The 27,213-nt window shown below is 35.8% G+C and overlaps 2 protein-coding genes across 2 annotated transcripts in view; one reads left to right on the forward strand and one right to left on the reverse strand.

The window, feature by feature from the left end:
• Positions 1 to 3,787, forward strand: part of LIMD1 (LIM domain containing 1) — a gene marked incomplete at its 5' end in the record, with an annotated part of 28,075 nt that extends 24,288 nt beyond the window's left edge. The window contains 3 exons of the mRNA XM_081343498.1: positions 1,172 to 1,223; positions 2,318 to 2,386; positions 3,564 to 3,787. Coding sequence (XP_081199624.1) covers positions 1,172 to 1,223; positions 2,318 to 2,386; positions 3,564 to 3,701 — 259 coding nt within the window. The 3' untranslated portion in view covers positions 3,702 to 3,787. The remainder of the gene's footprint in view (positions 1 to 1,171; positions 1,224 to 2,317; positions 2,387 to 3,563) is intronic.
• A 9-nt stretch (positions 3,788 to 3,796) lies between these two features.
• Positions 3,797 to 27,213, reverse strand: part of SACM1L (SAC1 like phosphatidylinositide phosphatase) — a 48,702-nt gene continuing 25,285 nt past the window's right edge. The window contains exons 7-20 of the mRNA XM_081343499.1: positions 25,638 to 25,671; positions 23,965 to 24,066; positions 23,022 to 23,107; positions 22,779 to 22,865; positions 17,399 to 17,467; positions 17,237 to 17,316; positions 14,889 to 14,987; positions 13,674 to 13,812; positions 13,368 to 13,437; positions 13,206 to 13,278; positions 11,184 to 11,277; positions 10,814 to 10,906; positions 9,175 to 9,232; positions 3,797 to 8,096 (exon numbers count right to left, since the gene is read on the reverse strand). Coding sequence (XP_081199625.1) covers positions 7,960 to 8,096; positions 9,175 to 9,232; positions 10,814 to 10,906; positions 11,184 to 11,277; positions 13,206 to 13,278; positions 13,368 to 13,437; positions 13,674 to 13,812; positions 14,889 to 14,987; positions 17,237 to 17,316; positions 17,399 to 17,467; positions 22,779 to 22,865; positions 23,022 to 23,107; positions 23,965 to 24,066; positions 25,638 to 25,671 — 1,221 coding nt within the window. The 3' untranslated portion in view covers positions 3,797 to 7,959. The remainder of the gene's footprint in view (positions 8,097 to 9,174; positions 9,233 to 10,813; positions 10,907 to 11,183; positions 11,278 to 13,205; positions 13,279 to 13,367; positions 13,438 to 13,673; positions 13,813 to 14,888; positions 14,988 to 17,236; positions 17,317 to 17,398; positions 17,468 to 22,778; positions 22,866 to 23,021; positions 23,108 to 23,964; positions 24,067 to 25,637; positions 25,672 to 27,213) is intronic.

Raw genomic sequence — 27,213 nt, forward strand, 5'->3', positions numbered from 1 at the left:
TTCATAAGGCTCTAAAAGTCAGATTCTGTCCCAGGGCCTGGAACTCCTGAGAGTTCACAGGGGCCTGCTTCTTGATTATGCCAGTGCTTTCTTTGTGTTGGTGCTGCTTGATTGCTGTGTATTTATAATGCTTATAATTATTTTATTTTATTTTAATTCTGTTTGATGCCCAGCATCATTTGTTGAGATGGGCAGCTATATAAATTGGATAAATAAATAAATCTAAAGCACTGTGATGCCTTGAAAACAAAACAAAAAATGGGAAAAAAATTCAGACAGTCAGTCTTAGGAATGTACAATTAGATAATAGAAAAGTGAAGAATTTTGCCCTATTTATTTTTATTGTTAAGACCGGAGTAATAAAACTGCGGCCCAATAGACAATATTAGTCTTCAACATTCTTTAGCCATAGCCAGCATAGCCAATGAGATATTTTTTTTAATCCCATTTACTATCCTGCCCTTCTCCGAAGACTCAGGGCGGCTTACAATCTAAAGCACAAATCAATGTGCTTAGCAATAGCCTTCATTCTATGTATATGCCTGCTTATTAGGGCTTTCGCCCCCCCCAGCAACATTATTACAAAGTCAGCTTATTGCCCCCAACAATCTGGGTCCTCATTTTACCTACCTCGGAAGGATGGAAGGCTGAGTCAACCTTGAGCCTGGTGGGACTCGAACCTGCACTAATTGCAGGCAGCTGGTGTTACTTAAGGAGGCATTAGCCCACTGCTCCACCAAGGCTTACAACACTTATTTCCTGATACTGTTAGTAGAATACCCACTTTTGTCTGATTCTCTATATTTGTAGACTTCTACAATTTTAGCAGAATAAGGTAGAAGAATACTGAAATATTATCATTGATACCATTTAAGTTGCTATTACACTTTTTGAATGCTCCTCTCAAGTTTTTTAAAAAGTAAAAATAGATTAACATGTTTTTTTTTCTTGCAAATGCTTTTATTTTGTGTAGAGGGATATTCAGGAATGTGATCCTTAGTTGTAGTCTGACATGGAGGAATTGATCTGGTTGCATTTTAGAGGAAAACTTGAGAACTAGTATAGAATGCCATAAAAAATAACATTAAAAAAATCAACTGAAACAATTTACAAACTGATTGAATTTTAAGATTATCTTTCATTTTTAAAAAATTGTTGTTTTTTTGTAAAGAGTTTTGGCACCAAAATGTGCAGCTTGTGGCCTTCCTATTTTGCCAACTGAAGTAAGTAATATTTCTTTATATTATTTTTGGTTGCACTGCTTTTAAATAAATCCATCTCTTTTATATTGCAATTTCATAAGATGATTCCCCCCCCCCAAGTTTGGAAAGTGCCTCTTACTGTATTCTACCATTTTGATAAACGCAAACACCATTTAGGTCCATTGGTGGACTTAAAAATATTGATGATAACTAAGAATTTGCACATCGCGTCATTGTGGTTGTTTATATAGGGTTGTAAAAAATCTGATAATGTTCAAATTTATACGTTCTCTTAAGAGGCAGGATCCAGCTGCTTTTATCTTTCAAGAAGCTGGAAAAAGGTTTTATGTGATTTACAAGGGGATAAATATGGGAAGATTGTTTTCATCTTTCTTTTTGAAATTTTGAATTTGAGATTTTTTATTTTATTTTCCATGAGATCCTTATACATCCTTATCTTATGGGACATGGCAAGAGTTTCTTTTTTGTTTAGTTTCTTTTTCTTTTGATTTGGTTTTAGAGCACCATGCCTGATGTGCTAAACTGTTTGATAATATTAAGATATATTGTAGTGGTTGAGATATAATAAAAAACTCTTCTGTATTCGCATAATGCTTTACATAAGATTAATATACCACAAATTTCAATTACAATTATATTTTTAAGGCAAAATGAGTACATTGTGTGGTTTTGTAAAGTGGGATAAATCAGAGTTGGTGCCCTTTGGTTTTATGAATAAGACTCATAAAAGGCTTTTAATGGTATACAAATGATTTCATTAACATGAGTTAATTCTTAAAAGTTCACTCAGCAGCTAATTAACATTTATTACTTGATTTAAATGAAAGAGAATTTAAGTAGGTAACCCAAAATGCTTAAGTGCTGTTCATATTAAATGTTATCTCTTGTTTAAACAGTGTAATGAATTTGCCATTTAATTTGTCTCCTTAGGAGCCACTGACATAACTTTGAAATTTAATTATAGTATTTTTGAAAACATATTTGATGTATATAGCAATAGCAATAAACATACTAGTTCATATTTTACTTTTGCCAAAAGAACATTTCATAAGAATTAGAACAATGTGATTTCTCCTTTAAATAAATTTTTACAGGGATCTGATGAGACTATCCGTGTGGTGTCAATGGACAAGGATTATCACATAGAATGTTACCACTGTGAGGTAGGTACAGTGTTCTTGAATAACTGTATATTAAACAAAGCTGATGATTTCTAGGAATTGTATATACCCATAGTTGAAAACTTATTCCGCAAGTGCTAGAAATCCAGCATGGGAAAGTAGAGATTTTGAATAGTGCACTCAGTGTCATTTTTGCTCATCAGCAAACCTCGTTTAATGCATATAATTGTTTCACTGCATAGATTAGAAGTACATAATTTGGAAATAGGGCATCCTAGTTTTAAAAACAAAGTCTTGTAGTTCTTCTACTGTATTAGAACTTGGAGTGTGATTTTAACTAAGGCTAACATTTTATGTTTAAATTAAATTGTAAATCCATGAGGGAGATGGACAGCCTAGAAATGCGATATAGATGGATGGATAGATAGACAGACAGACAGACAGACAGACCGACCATCCATGGTAAGCCAGTCCATAGTTCATTGGGGGCTGTTTTTAGTGAAAATCAGAAGTAAACACCAGTTTTCAGCAAAAAATGTCAAATGGCAGTTACTGCCATCAGCAGTAAATGAAGGCCAATTACCGAGTGTCTGAAATGGGGTCATGAGATGGTGGCTGTCAGACCTTTGGAAATACATACATACATACATACATACATACATACATACATACATACATACATAACCTTTTTGAGGATCTGTTGTAATTTTGAATAATCACTAAGTAATCACTTGTAAGTCAAGGACTACCTGTAAGCTCTATCTTTTGGTTGAAAGTTTATGGCAAGAAAATCAGATTTCAGTCATCTTAGTTCTGCTGATAAAATGCTTCATTACTGATACTGTTTCTTTTCCTCTCCACCCTCCCCCCCCCAAATTATAAAGTCTGACTATAATAGAATAGATCCTTGTGATATTTGCATATTCAAACAGTTCTGGGTATATTGAATTAGTTATCACAAAGAGTTGTTTTTAATGAAATTAAAATTTGAATTTAGCCAATTCTCCAAAATAGAAATGCCTGGTGCTGATTCTCCTACATAATGAACCAACTATCTTGATAAGAAGAGTGTTTGTCATCTATAGGGACTGCAGGCAGATACTTTTAGGGAAGTAGCATAGTTTAATTATTTTCTTTTAATATGAATCGATTGATGGGTATTTACATGGAGCAATGTGAGTGTATTAATCAACATTCTATTTCCTTCTCTTTTACATAGGACTGTGGAATGGAACTCAATGATGAAGATGGTCACCGTTGCTACCCATTAGATGAACATTTGCTTTGCCATTCTTGCCATCTTAAGCATATAGAAAAAGGCACTAGCCCTGTAGCCTCCTATTGGCATCACTATTAGTTGGCTAATAGTTTCCAGAATCCTGTCAAAGGAATCAGTAATTTGGGGGAGCAGTTGTATCCATATGGGAGTGAAGATCTTTTATGTGCATAGGAGACTGACAGGATACATATGGTATTATCCAGATTACTTTGTAGTTTCTCTGCCCTTAGGCTGAAAAGGGGGAAAGAGATATTTGGGTCATTTGATAGAAAAACATTAGAAGCAAATATGATACAGCCTTCCAAACTGTAGGTCTTCAGATCTGTATAGTATAGTATGTCAATTATAGTTCCTATCGTCATTTGTGGAGATACAGTATATTTTGAAATAATAGAAAATACTTGTAGCTTGGGTTTTAGATTTTGGCAGTGGTTTGCTCTCCAAGCGTGTTTTAATTTAGTTTCTCAACGTTTTGTTGCCAGACTACGTAACATCACCAGCAGGATTTTCTTGTCCTATTTTCTTTAGCTTATTATATACAGTATACGTTTTACTAGTTGGCCCAGATGGTGACTGATTTTGAGTTCTATCAGTGTATTAGTTGGCTGTCTTAGTGAGCTTAGTGTTAAAATTTTTTAGTGCAGGTTGCCTTCTGCCTACCCCTTTATAATTTGATCCAGATTTCTAAAATTGCAGATATTTTGAAAACAATTGATCTGGTGTTTTCCCCATTTCATTAGTCTTTCTACATAATGTCAGAAATGAGTCATTATGTACACGTGTGAAATACCAGGTGGTCAGAATAACCGAGAGCACATATGGAGACGATAGATGTAGCTACTTTTATAACTTTTATTTGAGCACTTGAAACAATTTAAGAAGATATGAATTTTTGAGATAATTTTTTTAGAGAAACACTGAGAATTATATGTACTGAAAGAATAAAAACTAGTATCTATTTCTTGAATTCTTGGGCCTTAAATCATAGATGCTACGTTTAATATGTCTGATATTACATCTTGTGTACTTGTTACTAATTCTTAGGATAAACCTAAGCAGATTAGATAATGTTAATTTAATTTTTTGTCCCAGATGTTTATCATTTGATTATCCATATACTACCCAACTTTATTGTGTGTCAATAAACTAATTTCACATAATTTCTGGTTTGTATGTCTAACTTTAGAAATGGTCTTAGTCTTCATAAAATTAAAACCATTGCAATATCACAAATTCTAGCATGCTGAGGTAGGTAAAACCATGAGATAGCTTCATATACAAGATGATGGAGGTGACATAAAAAAACGGGTTTCATATGCACTTCATGGAGAGAGGATCCCAGCAACATTTTAATAAGTATATTGAGACATAGTTATGAAGTTTGTACTTTTATATATACAAATTAAACATTTCTGGTATACTTTTAGAATCACTGCCTTGACAAGAGAGATGATTGATTGCTAAGGAGGCACATTAGTTGGTGACACTACTTTCTACATTTGTACAAGTGAAGTCACCTGCTTGCAATATGGATTCTTTACAGAAGGCTTCTGCAAACACATTTGGGTGTTGTCATTTCAAATTTATAAGTTCATCATACACCTTTTTTTTTAAAAAAAACTTAATCCTACATACATTTTTCTTCATAGCCACAACAGTCATTCAATATAAACAATTGTAAGGTTTTGGGACTGGTTAATTTATATAGTGGAAAGAAGTAAACAATTGTTGCTAGAATAGGCAGGCAAAGGAACAGCCATCAAAATAACATTTAACCCAAAAATTCTACATGTGCAAGCAGAGAGCAGAAGCATATTCACTGGGAAGTTTTTTTTCAAAATATTGCTCTTTCTCCTGTTAATGCATCATTGTCTTCTTTCCACTCCAAACTTTCACCAGTATCTATAGTGTTTCAAAACTAAAATTAAAGCAGACTTGAACAGAACAACTTGAGATAAGGCAGCCAGACTTACCAGTGATGTTCCACTCATAATCATTGCAATCCCGGTCCAAAGATGATGGTGGAAACATTGTTTTAAAACAAGAGCCAATTGCAGCATTAGAAATTGCTGGAACACTTAAAACCACATTGCATGAAATGGTCACTTTTTTTTGAGGTGGGGACATTTATACATTTTTTCTCCAAGAGACTGAATTTATTTTACTCCAGCCTTTATTTAAAGGAGTTTATAGTAAAAAAAAACTCATTTGCTGGTGTGAATTTGATATGTAATTAGCTAGTCAGACACAATGGTATAAAACAGTGGTACTTAGCATAATGCATAGCCATAGAACAATCTGCAAGATGTTGAAAATAATACAGTATGAATGATTTTACAAAGTTGATATTTGACAGAAGGAATTTCATAATGTAAATGTTATATATATTTTATATTTTATTTTATTATATTTGTATACCGCCCTTCTCCCGAAGGACTCAGGGCGGCTTACAATCTAAAGCACAAATCAATGTGCTTAGCAATATTGTCTAACATTCAGACACAAAAGACATTACTTTAAAAAAATTGAAGTTTTATTATTGTTTTAAGTATATTGTTTGCAACCTCTTTTATAAAGCACTGGAATAGAGACATTCTCCCAACCTCCAAATTTAAAGAGTTTCCATCTAGCAACTAGAAACTATCCAGATCTTTTTCCTCTGCTGCAGTTATTTTTAAGAAATGCAAGAAGGATCAAGGAAGAGTCTTTAAAAAGAAAATAAAACAAAACATAGAGATCATCCATTTAATGCACAGTTTTCTTGTGTTTTCCACATATTTAAGCAGACTCACCCCCCCCCCCATTGCTTTCTTTAAACTAGATCATTTAAAAAGAAAACAGGAACAGCATGTATTTATTACAAATAACTGAAAGGATAATCCAAAAATAAACAAACCCCATCCAATAACCATTCACTTAACCTTTTTTGTTTCCAAAGTTCATATAGTAAGAGGTTCATTTTTTTAAACAGTGAAAACATTGCAGCAATCCGCTTAACTTTAACTTAGGAGAGGAAACCTTTATCTGCTGAAACTTGCTACACAGTCTCCTAGTATTTAAATAACATAATTTCAGCTGAGTTTACTAAAAATAATGCACTACACTTGAAGCTGATTCATGTCTGGTTTTGAACAGAAATAAATTAGAAAATAGATGACAAAATGGTTTTAAATTGGTCCTTGATTTAGGTATAGTTTCAATAGAAAGCTTGGAAGCACTAGAATTGAGACATGTATTTATTAATAATCAGCATGAGACTATATTATAACTTACTCATTTTGAAAGTTACAGTTCTAGAGAAATAGTTATGGCATGCACAAAAAGCTGATGCTGATCCCAAGTGGAAACATCGAATATTTCCAAAGAAAAAAATATCAAATATTCATTCAATTTTCCACAGATCATTCTTACTAAATCCAAGGCAGCAGATATAGTACTGGATTGCCAATTTTAAAAATCCATCTCCATTTGAGATTCTTCAGAAAGAAATGAATACTTTGGACCTTTAGCATGAGAGGGTTTAAATAACCATTTTCTACATTCTTTGATTTCATGTACATCTTTTTTAAAAACAAAGCAATTTGAATCACATGGAAATCTGTTATCTAAAGCTAAGGGGAATATAGTTATTAAAGCAGCACAAGACATATCCCAGAAAAATCAGTTCTACATCTCATCCTCACTACGTTTTAACAGAATGTTGCATTATTCTCATCCATAGCTGGCTGAAGGAACTTTTGTTTTATTCAGAAAAAAAGTATTTTATTTCAAGAAATATAAGAAAACAGATGCTCTTGGATTGACTTAATTAAAAAAAAAAACCTTGTATTTGCAATATTACAAACTGATTATATGGATATCCAATCCGAAATCAGTAAAGCAGCAATTGTTACGATTAATAAGCAAAGCTTTTCCATGTACCAGAGAGGATAACTGATACATATTTTAACCTAGCAACAGATAGATCTCTTGACACACCAGAAGATCATAATCCTCCTTAGCAATGGCGCTATCTAAGACTTCTTACAATATTATACTGCTGGAATAATACAGTCACAGATTCTTTAGGAATTCAGGTCTCCCTGTGTTAGGCACAGTGTTAGTGGCTTTCATTTCCATCTTGTGTATGCAAGTTCTCCAGCAAATGCAATCATTGCAACTATAGAACAAAAAAGTCAGTCCCTTCCACCAAGTAACCAAGTGGAATCACCTTCTCACCCTTCAAAAATGAAACCTAACCCTGCCCCCACAAGTTAGTGTGGAAAGCAGGTCAGTAGAGACTCCATGTATGAACTGAGGAGTCATCTCTACCAAGCCGCTTTCCACACACACAAATTCAGTCCATTTTTTCTTTTTGAACTAGCCTAGGTGCATCTACAAAATCTTTGCCATTGTAAAGGATGATAGCAAGAGTTCCAAAACTTGCAGTTCCCCAGAACATCACGTAAGCCAGTGTCTCTGTCCATGTGTCCCCTGCAAAATGTAATAAATTATTTTCAATTACAAGCCACAAAACTGGTGATCATGACAACTGCGCTCCCTTAAAAAAATAACTTTTCTACATGATAAGGACAATCATCACTGTGGTGAAAGGTTATTATAACATATGAACTTGTAAAAGTTATTTTCCCCATATCTGAATGTGAAAGAAGATGATACATGAGGGGTATCAGGAGTCTTGAAGATATAAAACTCCAGAAAGAGCAACTTCAAACACTTCTGATTAACCTTTAATAAACCATAAGAAACTAGAAGACTGTGAATTCTAGTCCTGCCTTAAGTACAAAGTAAGTGGAAGTTTTTAAGAAGAGACTGGACAGCCATTTGTCTGAAATGGTATAGGGTTTCCTGCCTTAGCAGGGGGTTGGACTAGATGACCTCCAAGGTCCCTTCCAACTTCTTCTTCTTCTTCTTCTTCTTCTTCTTCTTCTTCTTCTTCTTCTTCTTCTTCTTCTTCTTCTTCTTCTTCTTCTTCTTCTTCTTATTCTTATTATTATTATTATTATTATTATTATTATTATTATTATTGGTTACTTCGGGCCAGTCATACTCTCTTTCAGCCCTGGGGCGATATCAACAAGCCACTTCTGAAATCTTGCAAAAAAAAACCCCCAAAATCCCCAAACTTTAGGGACTACAGCTTGTCCTCAATTTATGACTGTAAGGGAGCCTAAGTATCATGATCATAAGTCATGACACTTGTAAATGGGTCAATAGCATGACCAACCCAATTTTACAACCTTTCTTACAGCAGTCATTAAGCAAACCAATGGTTCACTATAGGTGCAATTTTGCTGAAAATTGGAAGTAAATGCTGGTTTTTGGCAAAACCATCATAAAATGCTGTCATGTGACTATGGGATGTTGCAAATGGCTGTAAATGCAATCCACTTGCCAAGTGTCCAAGGTTTGGTCACATGACCACAGGGGCCACTTTGAATCCAGGTTGTACCGCAGAGAAATCTTGTAACTGGTTGCTAAGTAATAAGTCTTAAGTCAAAGACTACCTGCAATATGGTGTGAAGTTTAGAAAGGCTGAATGATTACTTACCAGCCATAAGCAAACAGATAATGCACATTGAAAAAGCAACCACCATAATAATAGGTAACTGGGAAAAGAAAGAAATGCACATAGTTAGGAGTAATGCACAATGCATAACAATTTGAAAGTCCGGTCATATATGATGTACATACAGAACCCAATAGTACAGTATTACAGCTTCAGCTCCCAAAAGTTTTAAAAATCACAGTACATATATCAGTCTTAATGTCTCTAAGAACATATATAGTATTTAAGAATATGCAGCATGTCCTCATGAAAACCTATTATGCATCCCAAACATAAAACTGATGTTGCACACTGCAAAAGAAAATCTCTTATTGCTCATTGCATATTTCTCATATATAAAATAGAAAATATTGTCAATGATGCTAAATTACATGTTTAATTGAGTTCTAAAAGAACCAGATTCTCTCTAAACAAATTTAAAGAAAAAGTGAAATTGGTCAAGAAGCTTGCCCTGTAACTCAATCCTTGTGTCATCTGGAAATGACTGGCAATCTGGTTTTTTTAAAAGTAGAATAGCAAAACAGATACTTTAAGATTTATTCTTTCCCTCTCTCTCAAAAGAAGGCATGAACATTTGTCCACAATCACTTCCCAGCTTCTTTAGTATACTTTTTTTTTTAAAAAAAGAGGAGGCCTTGACTACAAAAAGTTTGCTAGCCTTGTTATACTTTTTATTTTATGTCTGCTTTTTCTATTAAGCTTATTAAAAACACAAACTAAAAGGCTACAGAATTACTATTGCCCACAATCCTAAGTGCAACTTTCTGACCTATGAATTTTCTCTTGAATTACTAAACAAGAAAATTCAATTATTAATTTACATTTCTTTTTCTAATCTCATAAATTGCATGGATGGAAAAAAAGCTGAGAGGAAAAAAATTTGCATTCAGTGCATAATCCCTTTTTAACATTTATAATCACTCCTGCAATTCCACTTGCTATCCTCTGCCATTACAAAACTACACAACACACTTAAATACGCAGTACAAAGCTATGACAATCAAGTCATTGTATTTCACTCTGTCCAGTATAACCCTTGACAATTACAGCTAAAATCTTCCAAGCACAACAAGATGTGATACCAGAGTTTTAAATGTGCTTTCAAATACTGCCTTGTTCGGAAGTCATTGGCTATGACTGGGGATTAGATATAAAAATTTCTGGTAAAGAAGGTAACATGTTAGCACAGAGGTTGCAAGGTCTGCAACCTTGACAACTTTAAGACTTGTGGCCTTCAGCTTCCAGAATCCTTCAGTCAGCATAGCTGAAGTCCACAAGTCTTAAAATTGTCAAAGTTGCAGAGCCCTGTGTTAGCAGATAGGAAGCCAAGGTACGGGCAGCCTGAACCAGACTACTGCAAGACTTAAAGTTCATCTCCAAAACTGTTTGAATTTCTACATAATTCTAACCCTTAGGAAAAAGAATGAGACTCATCTAATAAACTTGGAATTCCCCTTTACAGTGAATATTTATATCCTAAAAATATGTCCTGCATTTTGTAAAACAAAGTTTGGAACTGCTGAAAGACCTGTAATCCCAAAACTTCATTAGTCTAACCAAATTCAACAATTTTATTTTTTAAAAAAATAAAAAAATAGCAAAACATTTATAAAATTCTTACAGCCAAAAACTTCCAGTCTTTCTGTATGTGAAAAGGACTGAGAGAATCTACTTCATCCACTGAATAATTTCCAAGAAAGAGATCTATAGCATCCTGAAAAAGAACCCAGAATATAAATTAAATGCCATGTCACCTTAACCATTTCTCCCTACCCCAAAGTACTTCATGGTCTTCAAAACACAGCCCAATTTGTGACAATTTAACAAAACAGCAGAAGCTCTGTGAGGGATTTACAGTAGGTGGTTTAGTAATATAAAATAATAAATAAATTTACATATCCCTGAGCACAGTAATGACATTTTTTTAAAATTCAACACAAGGCAACAGTTAAAGCTAAATAAATGCAGCAAGTGACAATGTCAAACCTTACCTGTCTAAACCCATCAGAAAAGTTGTTTTTATAGTAACGAATTAGTGAGTTCCAACCATCCATTAATAGGCCCCATTGTGTTCTCTTTCCAGTTCTGAATTTTTGAAAATAGGATTTCAACATTAATACAGAAGATCTCTCAAGAAGATCAGAAATTTAGTAACAGGTACTTCCATACTAGAAACTAAACTGTATTGAAATTCCTTGTATCGACTTATTTCTGTAAATATACAGGTGAGATGCACCTGTTACAGGTAGCCCTCAACTTACAGTCTTTCATTCATTTGAATAGCGCTGAAGAAAGTGACAAGTGATTGTTTTCCACCCTTTTAATGATCATTGCAGCATCCCCAGTCACATAATCATAATTTGGATGCTTGACAACTGGCATGTGTTTATAACGGTTGCAGTGACCCGGGATCATGTGATCACCTTTTGCGACCTTTTGACAAGCAAAGTTAATGGGGAAAACCAAATTCATTTAACAATTGTGTTAATACCTTAAGAACTACAATGACCTATTTAACAACTGTGGCAAGAAAGATAATAAAAAGGGGCAAAACACACTTAACAACTGACTTAGAACAATTGTTGTCCTAAGTTAAGAACTACTTGCATTAATTTTATTTATACTGCTCTTTCAGTAAATGTTACCCTCATGATTAAAAGGGAAGAGTGTGTCTTATTAGGCTATTATAATTATACCTGTTTGTGAAGTGAGAATTTTTCTTTCTGCTGTCAATCAAAAGAGAAACCAAAAAATTCCAAAGCCCTTGCAAATTTTAATAGGCCCTTTGAGAACAGCATGGGACAGCTAGGCATGGCCATCTTGCCTCTGCCAACTCAAGTCATTGCAGGGCAACTGAACTCGGCCAATTCGCCTCAGAAACAACTCGCTGCGACGAGCTGGAAGCAGAGCCAGGCAGGCGGGCAGACAGGTGAGCAAGCCAGTGGCAGAGCACAGAGCGTTGGTGGTGACCAGGAGCTTCCCACCGGAAGCTTCCCTCAAGAAATCCCTTGAGGCCACTGCTGCTTCCACACTGAACTCTGGGCTGTTCAGCAGTGGCAGTGGTGTTTGGGCCATTAAGGGAGGCAGTGGAGGCAAGGGCAAATGGCCCCAATTCCAAATGGCCTGGAGCTTGGTGCAGTGGCACTGATGGTAAGGGTGTGTGGAAATGGGAATCCCCTGGCTGCTGCCGCTGCTCTCTGCTCTATTCACTCATTTGCCCACCCACACAGTTCCCCCTCCAATGAGAAGTCCCTGGGGAAGTCCCTGGCCAGCACCACTACTCTGCACTCTGCCCACCTACTCACTCACCTGCTCACCCACCCAGCTACCCCTCTGGCTGGCTGTTGTGCAAAGACTTGACGGAGGTGAGTTGGCAGAAGCTTGGCGGTGATGAGCTAGTCATGCCAAGCTGATAGCACTGAGTTCTCCTAGACTCTTTTGAGAAGGCTATCTTCCTCTTCCTGCAGATTTATATCAAAGCCCAGATTGCTGGTGCTTATTTCATAATAGTTCCTCCTTGTTTATGCAAAATGTATCCAGAAATGTTTATTATGATTTTAGTTTAGTTATGAATTTAATTATTTAGTAGCTGCTACATAAACAATTATCTTCTTTAGATGATAAATGTTACATTTCCATTGATGATTTAAATAAGAAGAACTAACAAGAAATAAGATTCTTGAAAAAAAGTTTTCAGCCATTCAAAAATCAGCCCAATATAAGATGTATCTATAGATTGACTGGCAATAAAACCAGCTTTACTTTTTACTTTTGTATGTTTTTATTAGTAATCATTAGTTGCCATAAGCTGCTTTAAGACACCTAATATGTTGGTTAGACAAAGTATGCCCATTCTAATTCAGGTTTTTCCATTGATGTAGCTATTAACTATTACACTATTATATTATGATAAGTGAGTTTAATATATCAGACAGGAAATTAACAATCTCTAAATACTCTTCCTGAAATTGTATCAATATATTTGTGGTAAAGAAAGGCTGACTCAAACTTGCCTGGTATAGTCTGTCTTTAAGGCACCCGTTCCAGCATATTGTTTGGCACAAGCATTTGCGTTATCGGCCCATGCTACGAACAGAGAATAGTTTTTTGTAAAAATGAGATGGAAAGTAAGTAGAACACAGGACAAGGTTTTACTTATCAAAATAGAAACCCACCATTTTTATAAATTTTCTCAAATTCTGCTTGTTCTTCAAGTCTCTGGGTAGCATGCAAAACACCTAATCTCTACAAGGATAAAAGAAACCATTATTAACTAAAATTCTTCTAAGAATTTAAAAGCATGGAAATTAGAACTAATTAATGTTTCAGAAAAACACCCATACACAGAGGCATATTTGCACGTTCTAATATATCACTTTCAAGAAAAGTACATCTTGTATACCAAATGGCTGTTAGAGTTATTACGTTCTTTAATTCTTAAAATACCAGCAATAAGTCCTTATACAGAAAGCAGTCTTAACCTGCAGCTGTGATTGTAGAGAACGGCGTGCTAAAAGGCTCTGAACCACATTTGTCCTGTCCAGGCAATCCATACAGTTGCTGCGGAATATTCCTTCCTGTTGCATATCCACCTTTCCTTCTGCATCAACTAGAAAATAGCTGAATAAAAAAATATATCGATTTCAACTAGTCTTCGTCTTTTGTCTGCCAAAGAAATTTCCAAGATATCTTACCAACAGCAATAGAAAGGATTAGATATAACTATATTAGTAACTACAGACCACTCATGTAAGACAACAAAGATAAAATACACAAACCTGCTTTATCAAGAGCTTCCTTGGCTAAAGATATATCATATTAGAAAAAAGCTTAATGCTTATAAGTTTGCAAATAGGTAGTCCTTGACTTTACAAACTCATTTAGTGACCAAAGTTACAACAGCACTGAAAAAAAGTGATTTGTGAGCATTTTTCACACTTACAACCATTGCTGTATCCCCATGTTCATGTGATCAGAATTCAGATGCCTAGCAACTGACTCATATTTATAAGTATTGCAATGCCTCAGGGTTTTGTGATCATCTTTTGTAACTTTCTGACAAGCAAAGTCAATGACGAAGCGAGATTTATTTAACAGCTGTATTACTAACTGAACAACTGCAGTGATTTACTTATTAACTGTGGCAAAAAACTGTAAAATGGGGCAAAACTCACTTAATAAATGTCTCACTTAGCAATAGAAATTTTGGGCTCAATTGTCGTAAGTCTATTTGCAAATCTATAAGCAATTGGAAATAAGCACTAAGCCATTTTTCTAATGGAAGACTATATTTTCTAGAAATTCAAATAATGAAGTTAGCTAACTTCCTAACAATAACTTTTTGCAAATTCAAATATATCCAGATTTATCTATACAGTTGACAGAAACAATACATTGTATGACAAAAGCACAGACAAATCTTTATATTCTTACATACAATGAGAAAGATGAGATCTTTTGGACTACAATCCTATACAAATTCAAATGGATGCGCACTCCATGGGTAATAATCCATGGGTTTTCTGTTACAGCCTATACAGATGTATGCTCAGATCTTCATATTTAAACGTTAACAAAAGAGAGGTTTTTTTTGGGGGGGGCAGAAAACAGGCACATGAGGCATCTGCTGTTATTAAACAGTTTCAGCTATTAAACAATGATATGTTTGCCTACTGTACTTCAGCTGCATATATTACCCATATTCATCTTGTGGTGCAGCAAGTTGATCTAGTAAAATTTGGAGTCTATCCCATCTCATATGACTGCATTCTTTATGAAAATCAAAGGCTATATATCTGGGCAAAGAAAGAACATGTGAATAAAGAAAGCATTCATTAGTACTTGAAAAAGGATCAAAAGCCTCATAAAAAATATTCTGAGCAATTTCTACTAAACAATGGTAAGATTTTCCTTCAAAATGCAACATCTATATAACTTATTTTTTAAAATTTTGTTTTATTATGGGGACAGTAAAAATCTATACTGGACAGCAAAGTCATACAGATACGGTCAAGAAATCTTCTTCAAGAAACATTAATGATATTAAGCACTGAATTTTTTAAAAATAACCTTTACATTGTGTAACATTTTGCATTCTTTACTCTTCATGAATGGGTCTACAGTTTTTGCTCTCTTTCTCAAATAAAAGCAAAAACTGCTAAATATTACCTTTCCCAAAACTATAGGATACTCGGCCTATTACTAGTGCATTCAGAATTTCTTTCTAATTATAAGCTTACCCATCTTGGAAATTCCTATAGTAACTCCTGTTTCCACTGCCATTGTCTTAGATTTAAGACACCTATAACAATAATTGTACCTTACATTTTCCTATCCCACTTTGGGGCTTACTTATGGGAGTTATGAAACTTTGAGAGAGATACATGTATTTTTAACATTTTAACATGATTATGTTATCAACACAATCATAAAATGGCTTCCATACTGGCCATTAGCATTAGATCTGTCCATGCCATGTATGGCATATCAGGCAACAAGGGATCTCCAGCATTTTCAGTCTTGGGCAAGTATTCCCATGTGATGTTTATAGTCTTCCAAGAATGTTTTTTTGCCATGTATTTCAAGGATGTCCTGTTGGTCATTTGTCATCGGAAGGGGGGGGGGTGTCTATCTCATTTCCATCTTGGGGATTTGATTGTTCTCCATGCAGAGAATATGATGTACAGGTTGGAGTTTTCTGTGTGCAACAATGTTACGTAGTTTGCTAAAGAAACTTTTTGGAGCATTTCTTCCTTTAATAATATGGTCAAAATAGCAAATTTTTAGGATTCATTGAAGGAATCTTTGTTGGAAGATGTCAAGTTTCCTGTTAATACTTACTGACTCCTTCCAAATCTCACTGTATCATGGAGAGACAATTTCCACTTCTGATTAATACAAATAAAATTGATTTCATTGAAAGGGTAACCATCCAGTGATTGCCAGGTCACCTTATGGATTTGTGAATGTTAGAAGTATGTGTTTCCAACACACAGTCCATTATATTCACAGATGTCAATCACTCGCCATTATTACTAAGCTGAGTTAAAGATGTGTGTGCTCCGATCAGATTCTCTAAGCTGTGTTATCTCCAAACCGGGTATTAAAATTGTCAATTAGGATCCTAATTTGGAATGCTGTAGTTGTAGTTGTCCATAAAATTTGTCCTTCGTCATATTGAGTTATCTATTGGGGCATAGGTTTGTACAACAGTCACTTTGGTATGTCCATATGCAAAGCATATTCTATCACTGAGTGGTTTCCAGCTAATGAGATTTTATTTCTTTACTTTCTTTACTTTTCCATAGTGGTCTCCCAGTCATAGAACACTGATTTACTTTACCTCGCTTTCTACTACTTTCTCTAGTTTTATAGAATGCTCACCTGAGATTTGGTCTGTCACTTTTTAGTTTAGGTAGGCATACTTCCAAACAAAGAAGGAACAATAGCTCCCTTTCACTTTTATTTTCTAAACACATTTTCAGGGGATACAGCATAATTAGAAATAAAAAGTATGTTTTTATTGGGGGAGACGAACAGGAAGTTACACCGCAAAGCAAAATCCTAAATTTTATTTCTAGTATGCTTCTGGTAAGGCAAGAAGCCTCATAGGCAACAACGAGGTCTGCAGGCATGTGGGCACACACTGGATTATGTTAAGGAAAAAAAAATCTTTTGGATATGTACCATAGTATGAAGGAAAATCTTTGCTCACCGAAGCAAATTATACCATAACCCCTTATGTTGTTTTCAAAATTAAATAAAAGTTTAGAAGAAATCTATGCAGCTCTAAAATACATATCAGCATTCTCATCCACAGAAGATCTGACTGTATACTTTACTAAATGCTCTAAATCAGACATGTCAAACTCGCAACATCACGTGACGTCATGCGACGTATTGGGACTGTTTTGCCATTGCCAGCAATGGGGTGGACGCAGCTTCTGAGTGATGCGTCCAGCCCACGGGCCGGCAGTTTGACATCCCTGCTCTAAATCATCAAATTATATCTAAAGTGATGAAAGCACATTCCATTAATACATACTTGACCATTCCATTTCCTAAACCAGTTACCATTTTGGAAAAAGTTTGTTCCAGAGGCTTTTCTGAGCCTTTCTGGTTAACCTGTAAAGGAAGCACAAAACAGTTACACACAACATCAGCAACAACATGAATTCTTGGATGTAGAATTAAATTAAAATCCTACCAGATTAACAATCATTTGTTTTCCATAGCTAATAATCTGTGAATCAAAGTGTCTTTGGAAGCCATCCATCTAGAAGAGAGTACAATACATATATTGAACAGCTGTTATAGAAGAATTCTTTTGAACAGAAATACAGATACATGAAAATAACAGAAAGATTATGATGAACACAATATATATATTGAATTGCATTTGAATTAAGTTATACATCTTTTTCACAAGTGTAGCAGATGGTAGCATGGCAGTTATACTATGAAATAAATCTTTATCTGAACTTTCGTTCTTTTAATTCCTCCACAAATTTGTCTCTGATGTGATAGATTTATCTGCCATACGTCTTGGAGGTGGAGATGGGAATGGGGGCAATGAGAAAAATCGCCTAGTTCTAACATTAATTTAAGACTCTTTTACTACAGAGAGCAAGATTCAGGCTTATTTTGTTGATTTAAAATCACCCTGCTGGGTGATTATAACTCATGGAACTTTACGCTTGTAAGAGTGGCACGTACAACATGACTGGAAAAGACTGAAAACCTTTAGGGTTCATGGAAGATATTACTGGAAACAGAAGACATTTACAGCCAAAAAAAACATATAATATCAATATCAATGAATCTTCAGCCAACCTATGTAAATAGTTTAATAAATAACTGAACTGCTATTTTGGGGCCTCACAACATGAGCAGTGCTTTAAGGAGACAGAACATGGCATGTTAAAAATGTTTAGCATCATTGAACTGCCTAATTTCAATGTCAGAGAGGCTTGGTTAATGTTAAATGAAGGTGCTAATGCATCAATATTTGTAATTTTCATATGATATTGTTGTACATATTTAGTTCAAGATTACTTTAGGCAATAGTTTCTGGGAACTACTAGGCCCCTGAAGTGGGTTGCCTTTCAATATCTATATCATGAGGACTTTCTGTATCAGTCTGAATCGGTCAGAATTGTTTCACAATTCTGTGAAACAGTCTGGACCAAACAGATCGAAGAGCCAAGTTTTCAGGTCCTGGCAAAATGAGCGAAGGTCGGGGGCAGTCCTAGGTTCTGTGGGTAGTTGGTTGCATAGGGCAGGTGCACCCACAGAGAACGCCCTTCCCCTGGGAATAACCCGCCGGCATTCATTAACCGGCGGTACCATGAGAAGGCCCTCCCTGAGGGGGCGCACAGGACGATGGGAAGATGATGCCGGCAGCAGGTGTTCCCTTATAGTCCGGACCCAAGCCATTTAGGGTTTTATAGGTCATTACCAGCACCTTGAATCTCACCATTCATTTAACCAAATACAGACACTAAGACTTGCCTGATATGTCTTAATAACTCTTAATTGCCTGATTACTTTCTGTAGCAGATTAAGATATATATTTTTTGATTTGCAGATTATTTTTTATCTTTTGTTGAATAACGTCATTTAGGGAATTCTGATAAATAAAATAGCAAGGAGAAGGGAGTGACTAGTTCACGGAGAAGTAAAGAAACTTTCACTTTGCTGGGTTTTTTTTCCCCTTCAGACTGTCTTTAACAGCTATATAATCTTCTTTAGCGAATTGGGAGATTCTTTTTCCCCTTCCAGTCCTTTGTCTTTTTGGATTTATAAAGTGCGTTTTGAGAAAGGCGGGACATGATTGCATGAGAACTTTGATCTGCCTTTGTCTTGTTGTTTTTAACTGCCATCTTCCCATTAACCACAAGAGGGAGCAAAAAACTAATTTGAATGAGATTATTTTATAGAAGGAGAAGATTTTAAAAGACTGTAAAGAGAAACTGAATGAATATTTTAATAATTTGGGTATAGGTGGAGACTTAATGACTGTTTGGGAAACGATCAAAACTGTTATGAGAAATTATTTCATCCAATACAATCCTTTAGAAAAACAAGAAAACTCAAAAAAATGCAAAAGATATTGAATGTACTTTAAAAGAAAAGAATTTAGTTTGCACAGGGCACCAAAAGACTCAAATTTACATCAAATTAAATTATTATGCCAATAACTATCTATGTTGACTGTTCAGAAAATGAAAATAAAATTAAACTATGCAAAACAAAGTTTATTTATTTATTTATTTTGAGTTTGCAAATAAACCAGGAAGATGGTTGACATACAGACTAAGAAAATTGAGAAAAGAGAAAAGACCATAACTGGTAAAATCCAAGAAGGTATTGACAGATAAAAATTTGTTCTATAATTGCAACCAACTGTTGAAACCACCAAGAGGTAATGACTTCTGTGCTACGGGGATCTAAATGCCTTAATCATGGAGGAAAGCTAATATTGGCTTGCTCTCGAAGGTCAAGATGCTACACTGATAAAAAAAAGCAAAAAACTATGGACCAATTTCCTTATTAAATAATGCATATAAACTCTTATGTTGGGGAAAAGAATGAAGAAGATTTTGCAGAACTTTGTATGAGGACCAACTTGGCTTTTTACCAAAATCAGGAATAATATCAGAATGGTCCTAAATGTTATTGAATATCTGCAATATCGTAATGAAACCCAGCCAGCCTTAGATTCTTAGATGCAAAAAAAGCTTTTGACAATTGGGCTTTTCTCTTTAGAATTCTGGGGAAAATGGATTTTGGAGACAATGTATTTGAGGTATCGGCTCAATCTACACATCCAAATATTCACCATTATTAATGGTGAATTGTCTAAAACATGTGAGATCCAAAAAGGTACAAGACAAGGTTGACCCCTTGTTGCCACTGCTTTTTATTCTAGTCCTAGAGCTTTTGAATGGAGACATCAGATGAGATGACAAAATAACTGCTGTGATTTAAGATGGAGACTTATAAGTTAAGAGCCTTTGCAGATGACTTTAGCTGTTGGATGTTTGAGGAAGAAGGTGAATGACTTTGGAACGTTGCCTGGCTTTAGAATAAACAAACAGAAAGCAAAGATGTCAGTCAAGAATATGGCTGCATACAAGCATGAAATTTTAAGAAAAAATCATGTTTTAAGATGGAAAAGGTTAAATATATGCAAATTCTAAATTGTTTCAAGATAATTATTTACTCATCTAGAATGATTTAATAAAGTGGGGTAAACTGCTACTATCTCTGTTGGGCATCTTCTCTGTAATTCAGATAAATGTTGTATCCAAGATGCTGTTCCTATTTCAGATCCTGCCAATATTGACGATGAGACTCCATTTAAGCAATGGCAAAAGGACATCTCTAAGTTTATTTGGCAAGAAAAAAATCAAGAGATATAAATTGTGTAGGATGCCAAAGAAAGAGATGGTCTGAGTCTTCCAAATTTAAAACTGTATTCTGAGGCATCTTATTTGATATGAAGGAATGGATAACCCTAAAAAATAAAACGTTATTGGACTTGGAAGGTCATGAACTGAGGTTTGGATGGCACACCAATCTATGGTATGATAAAGTTAAAATGAATGCAGATTTCAAGAATTACTTTGTAAGGCAGGGGTCCCCAACCCCCAGTCCCTGGGTCAGCATCGGTCTGGAGTATGCCAGAAACTGGGCCGCACAAACAAATAAAGCCCCATCTGCGGGATGTAGGCAGCACAAAAAACCACACACCCTCTGGTCCACGGAAAACTGTTTTCCATGGATCCGGACCCTGGTGCCATAGACGTTGGCGGCCACTGTTGTAAGGAATACCATTTATAAAGTTTGGAAGTAAATACAAAGAATAGTTGTTTACTAAACTACGTCTTTGGGTGTTACCCAAAGAAGCCTTTTTTAAGATGCAGATTACAGTGAATCCTAAGTGGTGGATTTATAGTGAAATAATATCATTTGTTCAAGGTGAACCTACTTTTAAAACAAAAGATTTGGAACTAGAAGGTTATGTTATTGGTTTACCTATTTACAGTTGAAAGAAAGGTTCACTTTAGACAAAAACAAATGTGGTTTTGATGCTACTAAAAATGAATTTGAAATATACTCTGTACCTATGATAACTAAGGTTTATAAAATGGTGTTAAAATTAAACCTAGAAAGTGAATTATGTTAAACATTTTAACATTCAGTGAGCAAGAAATTTTGATTATAATATGTTAGAGCAAAGGGAAAATATGTAGACTAAATGGACTGCAATTCACATTGAATTATAATTTTAAAGAGAACTTCAAACTTCAACTTCAGAAGGGTATTTCAAATATTTGTTGGAAATGCAAATGTAAGGAGAGTCCTTTTTATCATATATGGTGGGCACCTGACAGGGCGAAGAAATATTAGGTAAAGATTCATGGATTCAGAAAATTTTAAAAATGGATTTATAATGCAAACCAGAAACTTTACTTTTAGGACTATTAGATAAAGAATTAGAGAAAAAATGGAACTTGGGTGCTATACATGTTGACAGCTGCAAGAATTCTACATGCCCAGAAATAGAAAGAAGTGTTAATTCCCACAATGGAGGAATTGATTGAAAAGATGATGGAATTGGTGGAGATGGCAAAGCTGACTGCATTAATTAGGAACAAGAATGAACTAGTTTTGATTGAGAAACCACTTCTAGACTTTATTTGGCATAAATAAAAAGTTAATATTATCCCTTTACAATGTATCTTACTGCAATGAAAAGACTCTGAAGTCACTGCTTTTTAAAAAGTTTCTTCTCCTCCCCTTCCCTCACTTTATCCTCTATTCCCATTCCTTTTCGTTTTTCCATTCCCTTTATTTCTATTTGAATTTTTTTTTTTTTTGTGTGTGTGTGTACATATAGGTAAAGGTAAAGGTTCCCCCGCCCATGTGTGCTATTCGTTTCCGACTCTAGGGGCCGGTGCTCATCTCCGTTTCAAAGCCGAAGAGCCAGCGTTTGTGCGAGGATGTCTCTGTGGTCATGTGGCCAGCATGACTAGATGCCAAAGGCACACGGATCGCTGTTACCTTCCCACCGTAGTGGTCCCTATTTTTCTACTTGCATTTTTACGTGCTTTCAAACTGCTAGGTTGGCAGAAGCTGGGACGAGTAACAGGTGCTCACTATGTTACGCGGCACTTGGGATTCGACCTGCCAAACTGCCGACCTTCTGATCGACAAGCTCAGCATCTTAACCCACTGAGCCACCGCGTCCCGTCTCCCACGTACACATACATAATGACAGCTAGCAATCTCATGAAATTTCAACATCTTTTAAGAAATTTATATTTATATAATTTTGGAGATCTGCAAACATTATGTTCAAGACCTGCTGCAGGTCTGACATTGCAAAATCCTGGTTTGCAGGATATTCTTCATAAATTTCTCTTGTTGACATAGTGGGGCACGTAAAGGTTGGGAACTGTAGCCTGAAGTTATATATTGTTTAAAGCAATCAACTTAAGGTAGTTTGCATATGTATAGGGATGCCGTGTATATTACACCTCTCCTACAGAAGGACAGGAAAAGATACAGAAAATACACACATGGTTTACTGTATTGCTGATCTGTGGCTTTGGCTTATACTTGAGGTTTGGTCTCTGTGACCAGAAAAAGGGAATTGATCCTCGTGTCTGGAAAACAAAGATAATAAGAAGTGAACTTAACAAAACTAGCATAAACTCCCAAGTCATTTATTGTAAGATAAAATGCAGAGACCTGTATTAAGAGGGTAGGGTAAGAATTAAATCAGACAGACTAGACAAGCATCCCAGCATAATAAAAAGTACCTGGACAAAAGAAGCTTTGTTTCCATTATAATGTACAATTTGTTCTGTTTCTACAAAGTTAGCTGCATGTCCTTCAGAATCAATACCTGTGAAATAGGAAGCATTTAAAATATAGAGCAAACCTTATTACTTTCAAATCTAGTTGAAAGCCACTTTTGTGAGAGCTTTCATACAGCAAAACCTAACAAACAAAACCAAAGTGTATCATGGGACTTTTTAAAATGGTAATGATAACCTATTTCTGCTTCAGACATAGTTGTTTTTCATAAATATGAGGTTTAAGTAGTCACAAAGGAAAATACTTCGCTACCAATTATATACATGCCAAAATGATAATAAAAATCCAGGGAACTGCAAAACTGCCTTTTAGACATGGCACTTTGGAAAGAAACTGGGAAAAGAAATGAGATAACCGTAGCAGCCCCACAGAAGGAGTTTGTTCAAAGAAAAATAAAGGTCACTAAATATACTTGAATGCCTCTTTTGCAACAGAATTATGGAAGTTACTGCTGTTTTATCCTTCCCTCAGATCCATTTATATAAAGGAAAGATGGTCATTGTTATATTTTGATTTCTACCCATCCTTCAAATAGGTCAACAATGCAAGGCTTCCCGGCTAAGAAGAAATCTGAAATTGTAGTTTTTTCATATCAAATCTAATCTTCACTCCATTTTAAATACATTTTAAACTAAGCCTGTACTAAATGTTTGTGTGCGTGAGTGCCTGTGTGTGCATGTGTACATTCTTAAAAGCAATCTATAGCAGTTTACCACTTAGTCTTAACCAATAAAAAAATAAATCAACACAAATATTAAAAGTACTACAAGAATTCTCTAGCAAATTCTCTCTTAGTACTGGCAAAAGAGTATGGCAATTTAAGAGAATAGTTCACAAAGTATAATTTTTGCTCCTATTCATGTAACAATTGCAAAGAAATATTACCTCTCACATAGTAGCGTACGCCAGCTCTGAAACAGCTTCTTCGAGAAATTAGAATCCAGTCAAAATATTTACCATTAATGGAACAAGTATGCATAATAATAACTGGTGTGAAACAGCAATTAAGGAATATGTTAACACTTACTGAAAAAATAAATAAAACATATTAGAATATTCAGTGGATATTATGAGCACAACAGCATTTTTCTGTATTCCAGTATAGAATGCTCAACAAACTATAACTAGAAAAAATATTCTAAGGAAAGAGAGAGATGCATTTTTCACCCATTTTCAATTTAATAAGAAAAAAAGGTGTTTCTTACTAGTTCTGAATGAGTTAATGCATACTGAAGAAAGAGGACAACAAATAAGTAAGAATTGGGTTAGGAAAGAAAACTGCTTATTAAATTTCATTATTATTTTTTAATTTTTCTTTATTTTTTAAATTTATATAGCTACCCATCTCACAAATCAAGTGGTTCTATGTACCACAAAGAACTTATATACTTTTTAAATAATCCTAACCAACAACGTAGGTCCAATATTCACAAAAATATCACACTAAAATGAAAAAGGCTCAGGTCTGACAGCTGAAGGACCAAGACTGATGGGCCACATAATCAGAAGATAATTAGATTAAAGGAAGCAAGTATGAAATATGTGAAGATATTTATCTCTTTATTTAATTTATATGCTGCCTTTCCTCCAGGTGTCCAAGCAGCATGCATAGCACTCATTCCCCAAATTTTCAACCATCTTATGAAGTAGGATTAAATAAAGGTAAAGGTAAAGGTTCCCCCGCACATGCGTGCTAGTTGTTTCCAACTCTAGGGGCCGGTGCTCATCTCCGTTTCAAAGCCGAAGAGCCAGCGCTTGTCTGAGGACATCTCCGTGGTCATGTGGCCGGCATGACTAGACGCCAAAGGCGCACGGAACGCTGTTACCTTCCCACCGTAGTGGCCCCTACTTTTCTACTTGCATTTTTACATGCTTTTGAACTGCTAGGTTGGCAGAAGCTGGGACGAGTAACAGGCACTCACTCTGTTACGCAGCACTCGGGATTCGACCCGCCAAACTGCTGACCATCTGATCAACAAGCTCAGCATCCTAACCCCACCGCATCCCTTAGAAATATATACATATACATATACATATACATACACACACACACACACACACACACACACACACACACACACACACACATATATATATATATATATATATATATATATATATATATATATATATATATATATATTTGGTCATTCGGGTTTTTTCCCACGTAGAATTGAAGGTGTAAGAGCAACGTTTCGACGAAATCTCATCCGTCATCCTCAGGCTGGTGGCTTCAGCTTCGTTCTTCTGGGAGAAGAAGAAAACCCGAATGACCAAAGATCTACATACAAACACCCGCGAAAACCTCAGAAAACATATATATAGATAGATAGATGATAGATAGATAGATAGATAGATAGATAGATAGATAGATAGATAGATAGATATAGATATAGATATAGATTAGATATAGATATAGATATAGATATAGATACACACACACACACACACACACACACACACACACACACATATATATATATCATTTACTGAAATTCGTCTGAGAGCAGTCCCTCATACCCACACTGAGTTTCTGTGGTAGGCAAACAAAAGGATACAACCATGCATAACAGGGACTGCAAACCTATGGAGCTAAAAACAGGAAAGTTAATATACTTAAAGAACTGTATCTTTACTATTTAATATTATTATCTTTACAGAAAAACTGTCCTCTTATAGTGTGTTTTGTGATGCTTACTTATCCCACACAAATATAAAATTTTGAGCCCTCTACATAGTTTATTCAGTAACTGTTATAATAAGTTTCTCAAGTTGATGCTACTGCACAGAGAAGAGTCTCAGCACAAAGACCTAATCTGACCCCTCTTCTTCTCCCTCCCATCCATCCATCCATCCATCCATCCATCCATCCATCCATCCAATTTCTGAGGCTGTCCACTTGCCAATGATTGTTTGGTCATGCATTCTCTCCATCACAATTACCCCAGAACTGAAAAAAATACTTAATTCTGAGTATTGCATAACTGAATTTATCATTTTCAATCTGAGGGTGAGTGCAGACAAGAATTCTATTTCTGAATGATTAGGGAAACTTCATCTCTTTGTTGTGGAACAGCCAACAAGCAGAGTCAGATCTTTAAGCTCTTACAGAAGGTCAGGAGTGTAGGAGCCAACCTCACTCTGGGGACAAGACGTTCTACAGGGCAGAAGCAACACCAGAAAAGGCTCTTCTACTGGACCCCATCGGCCAGAATATTATGGCCGATGGGGCCTGCAACATACTTCCTCTGCCGGCATGGGTGGGGTGGGTCAATTCCAGTGGGATAAGATGATCCCTCAAGTAGCCTGTATCCATGTCATAAAGGGCTTTAAAGAGGATTACCAATACCTTGAATTGCACCCAAAAGCAAGCCATCAGCCAGTGCAGCTCATGGAGCAGTGGTGTTACATAGGCCAACCTTAGGGCCCCAAACTGTCCGTGCTGCCGCACTCTGCACCAGCTGTAGCTTCCAAATGTAGCCCCATATAGTGTGTGTTACAATAGTCCAAACATGAACTGACTAGGGATTGAATAACTGAGTGCAGGGACTCCTGATCCAGGAGAGGCCGCAACTGGCTTATAACCCAAAGTTGTGTAAATCCTCTCCAGGTTGTGACTGCCATTTGCTCTTTGAACAGGAGTTGCAAGCCCAGGAGAATCCCCATGTTGAGGACCGGATCTATCTGGGGTAATGCCACCCCATCCAGAACTAAAGATGTCAAAGTCTCTAATCTTGGGGCTCCATGCACCCAAAATCATTCGATCTTGGCAGAGTTCAAAGTCTGTTGTCCCCCATCCAGGCCCCCACAGCTTCCAGGCACTGTGAGAGGACAGAAATAACATCACTTGGGACAATTGGAGTGGAAATATGTGTTCTGGAGATACCTCAACTCATAGTGATGGATGATCTCATCTAGTGACTTCATATGGATGTTAAAAAGGAGTGGAGAGAGTACCAAGCCTAGTGGCATGCCACAAAATGACAGCCATGGGCTGGATCTCTCATTCCCCACTAACACCTATTGGGATCAGCCTTGGATGAAAAAGCTGAACCAGTGCAACAACATGCTGACTAGCCCCATAGCTGGCCCCAAGGATACCATGATTGATGGTACTGAAGGCCACTGAGAGAT

Source organism: Vipera berus (genome assembly GCF_964194415.1).
Source record: "Vipera berus genome assembly, chromosome: Z".
Lineage (NCBI taxonomy): Eukaryota > Metazoa > Chordata > Lepidosauria > Squamata > Viperidae > Vipera > Vipera berus.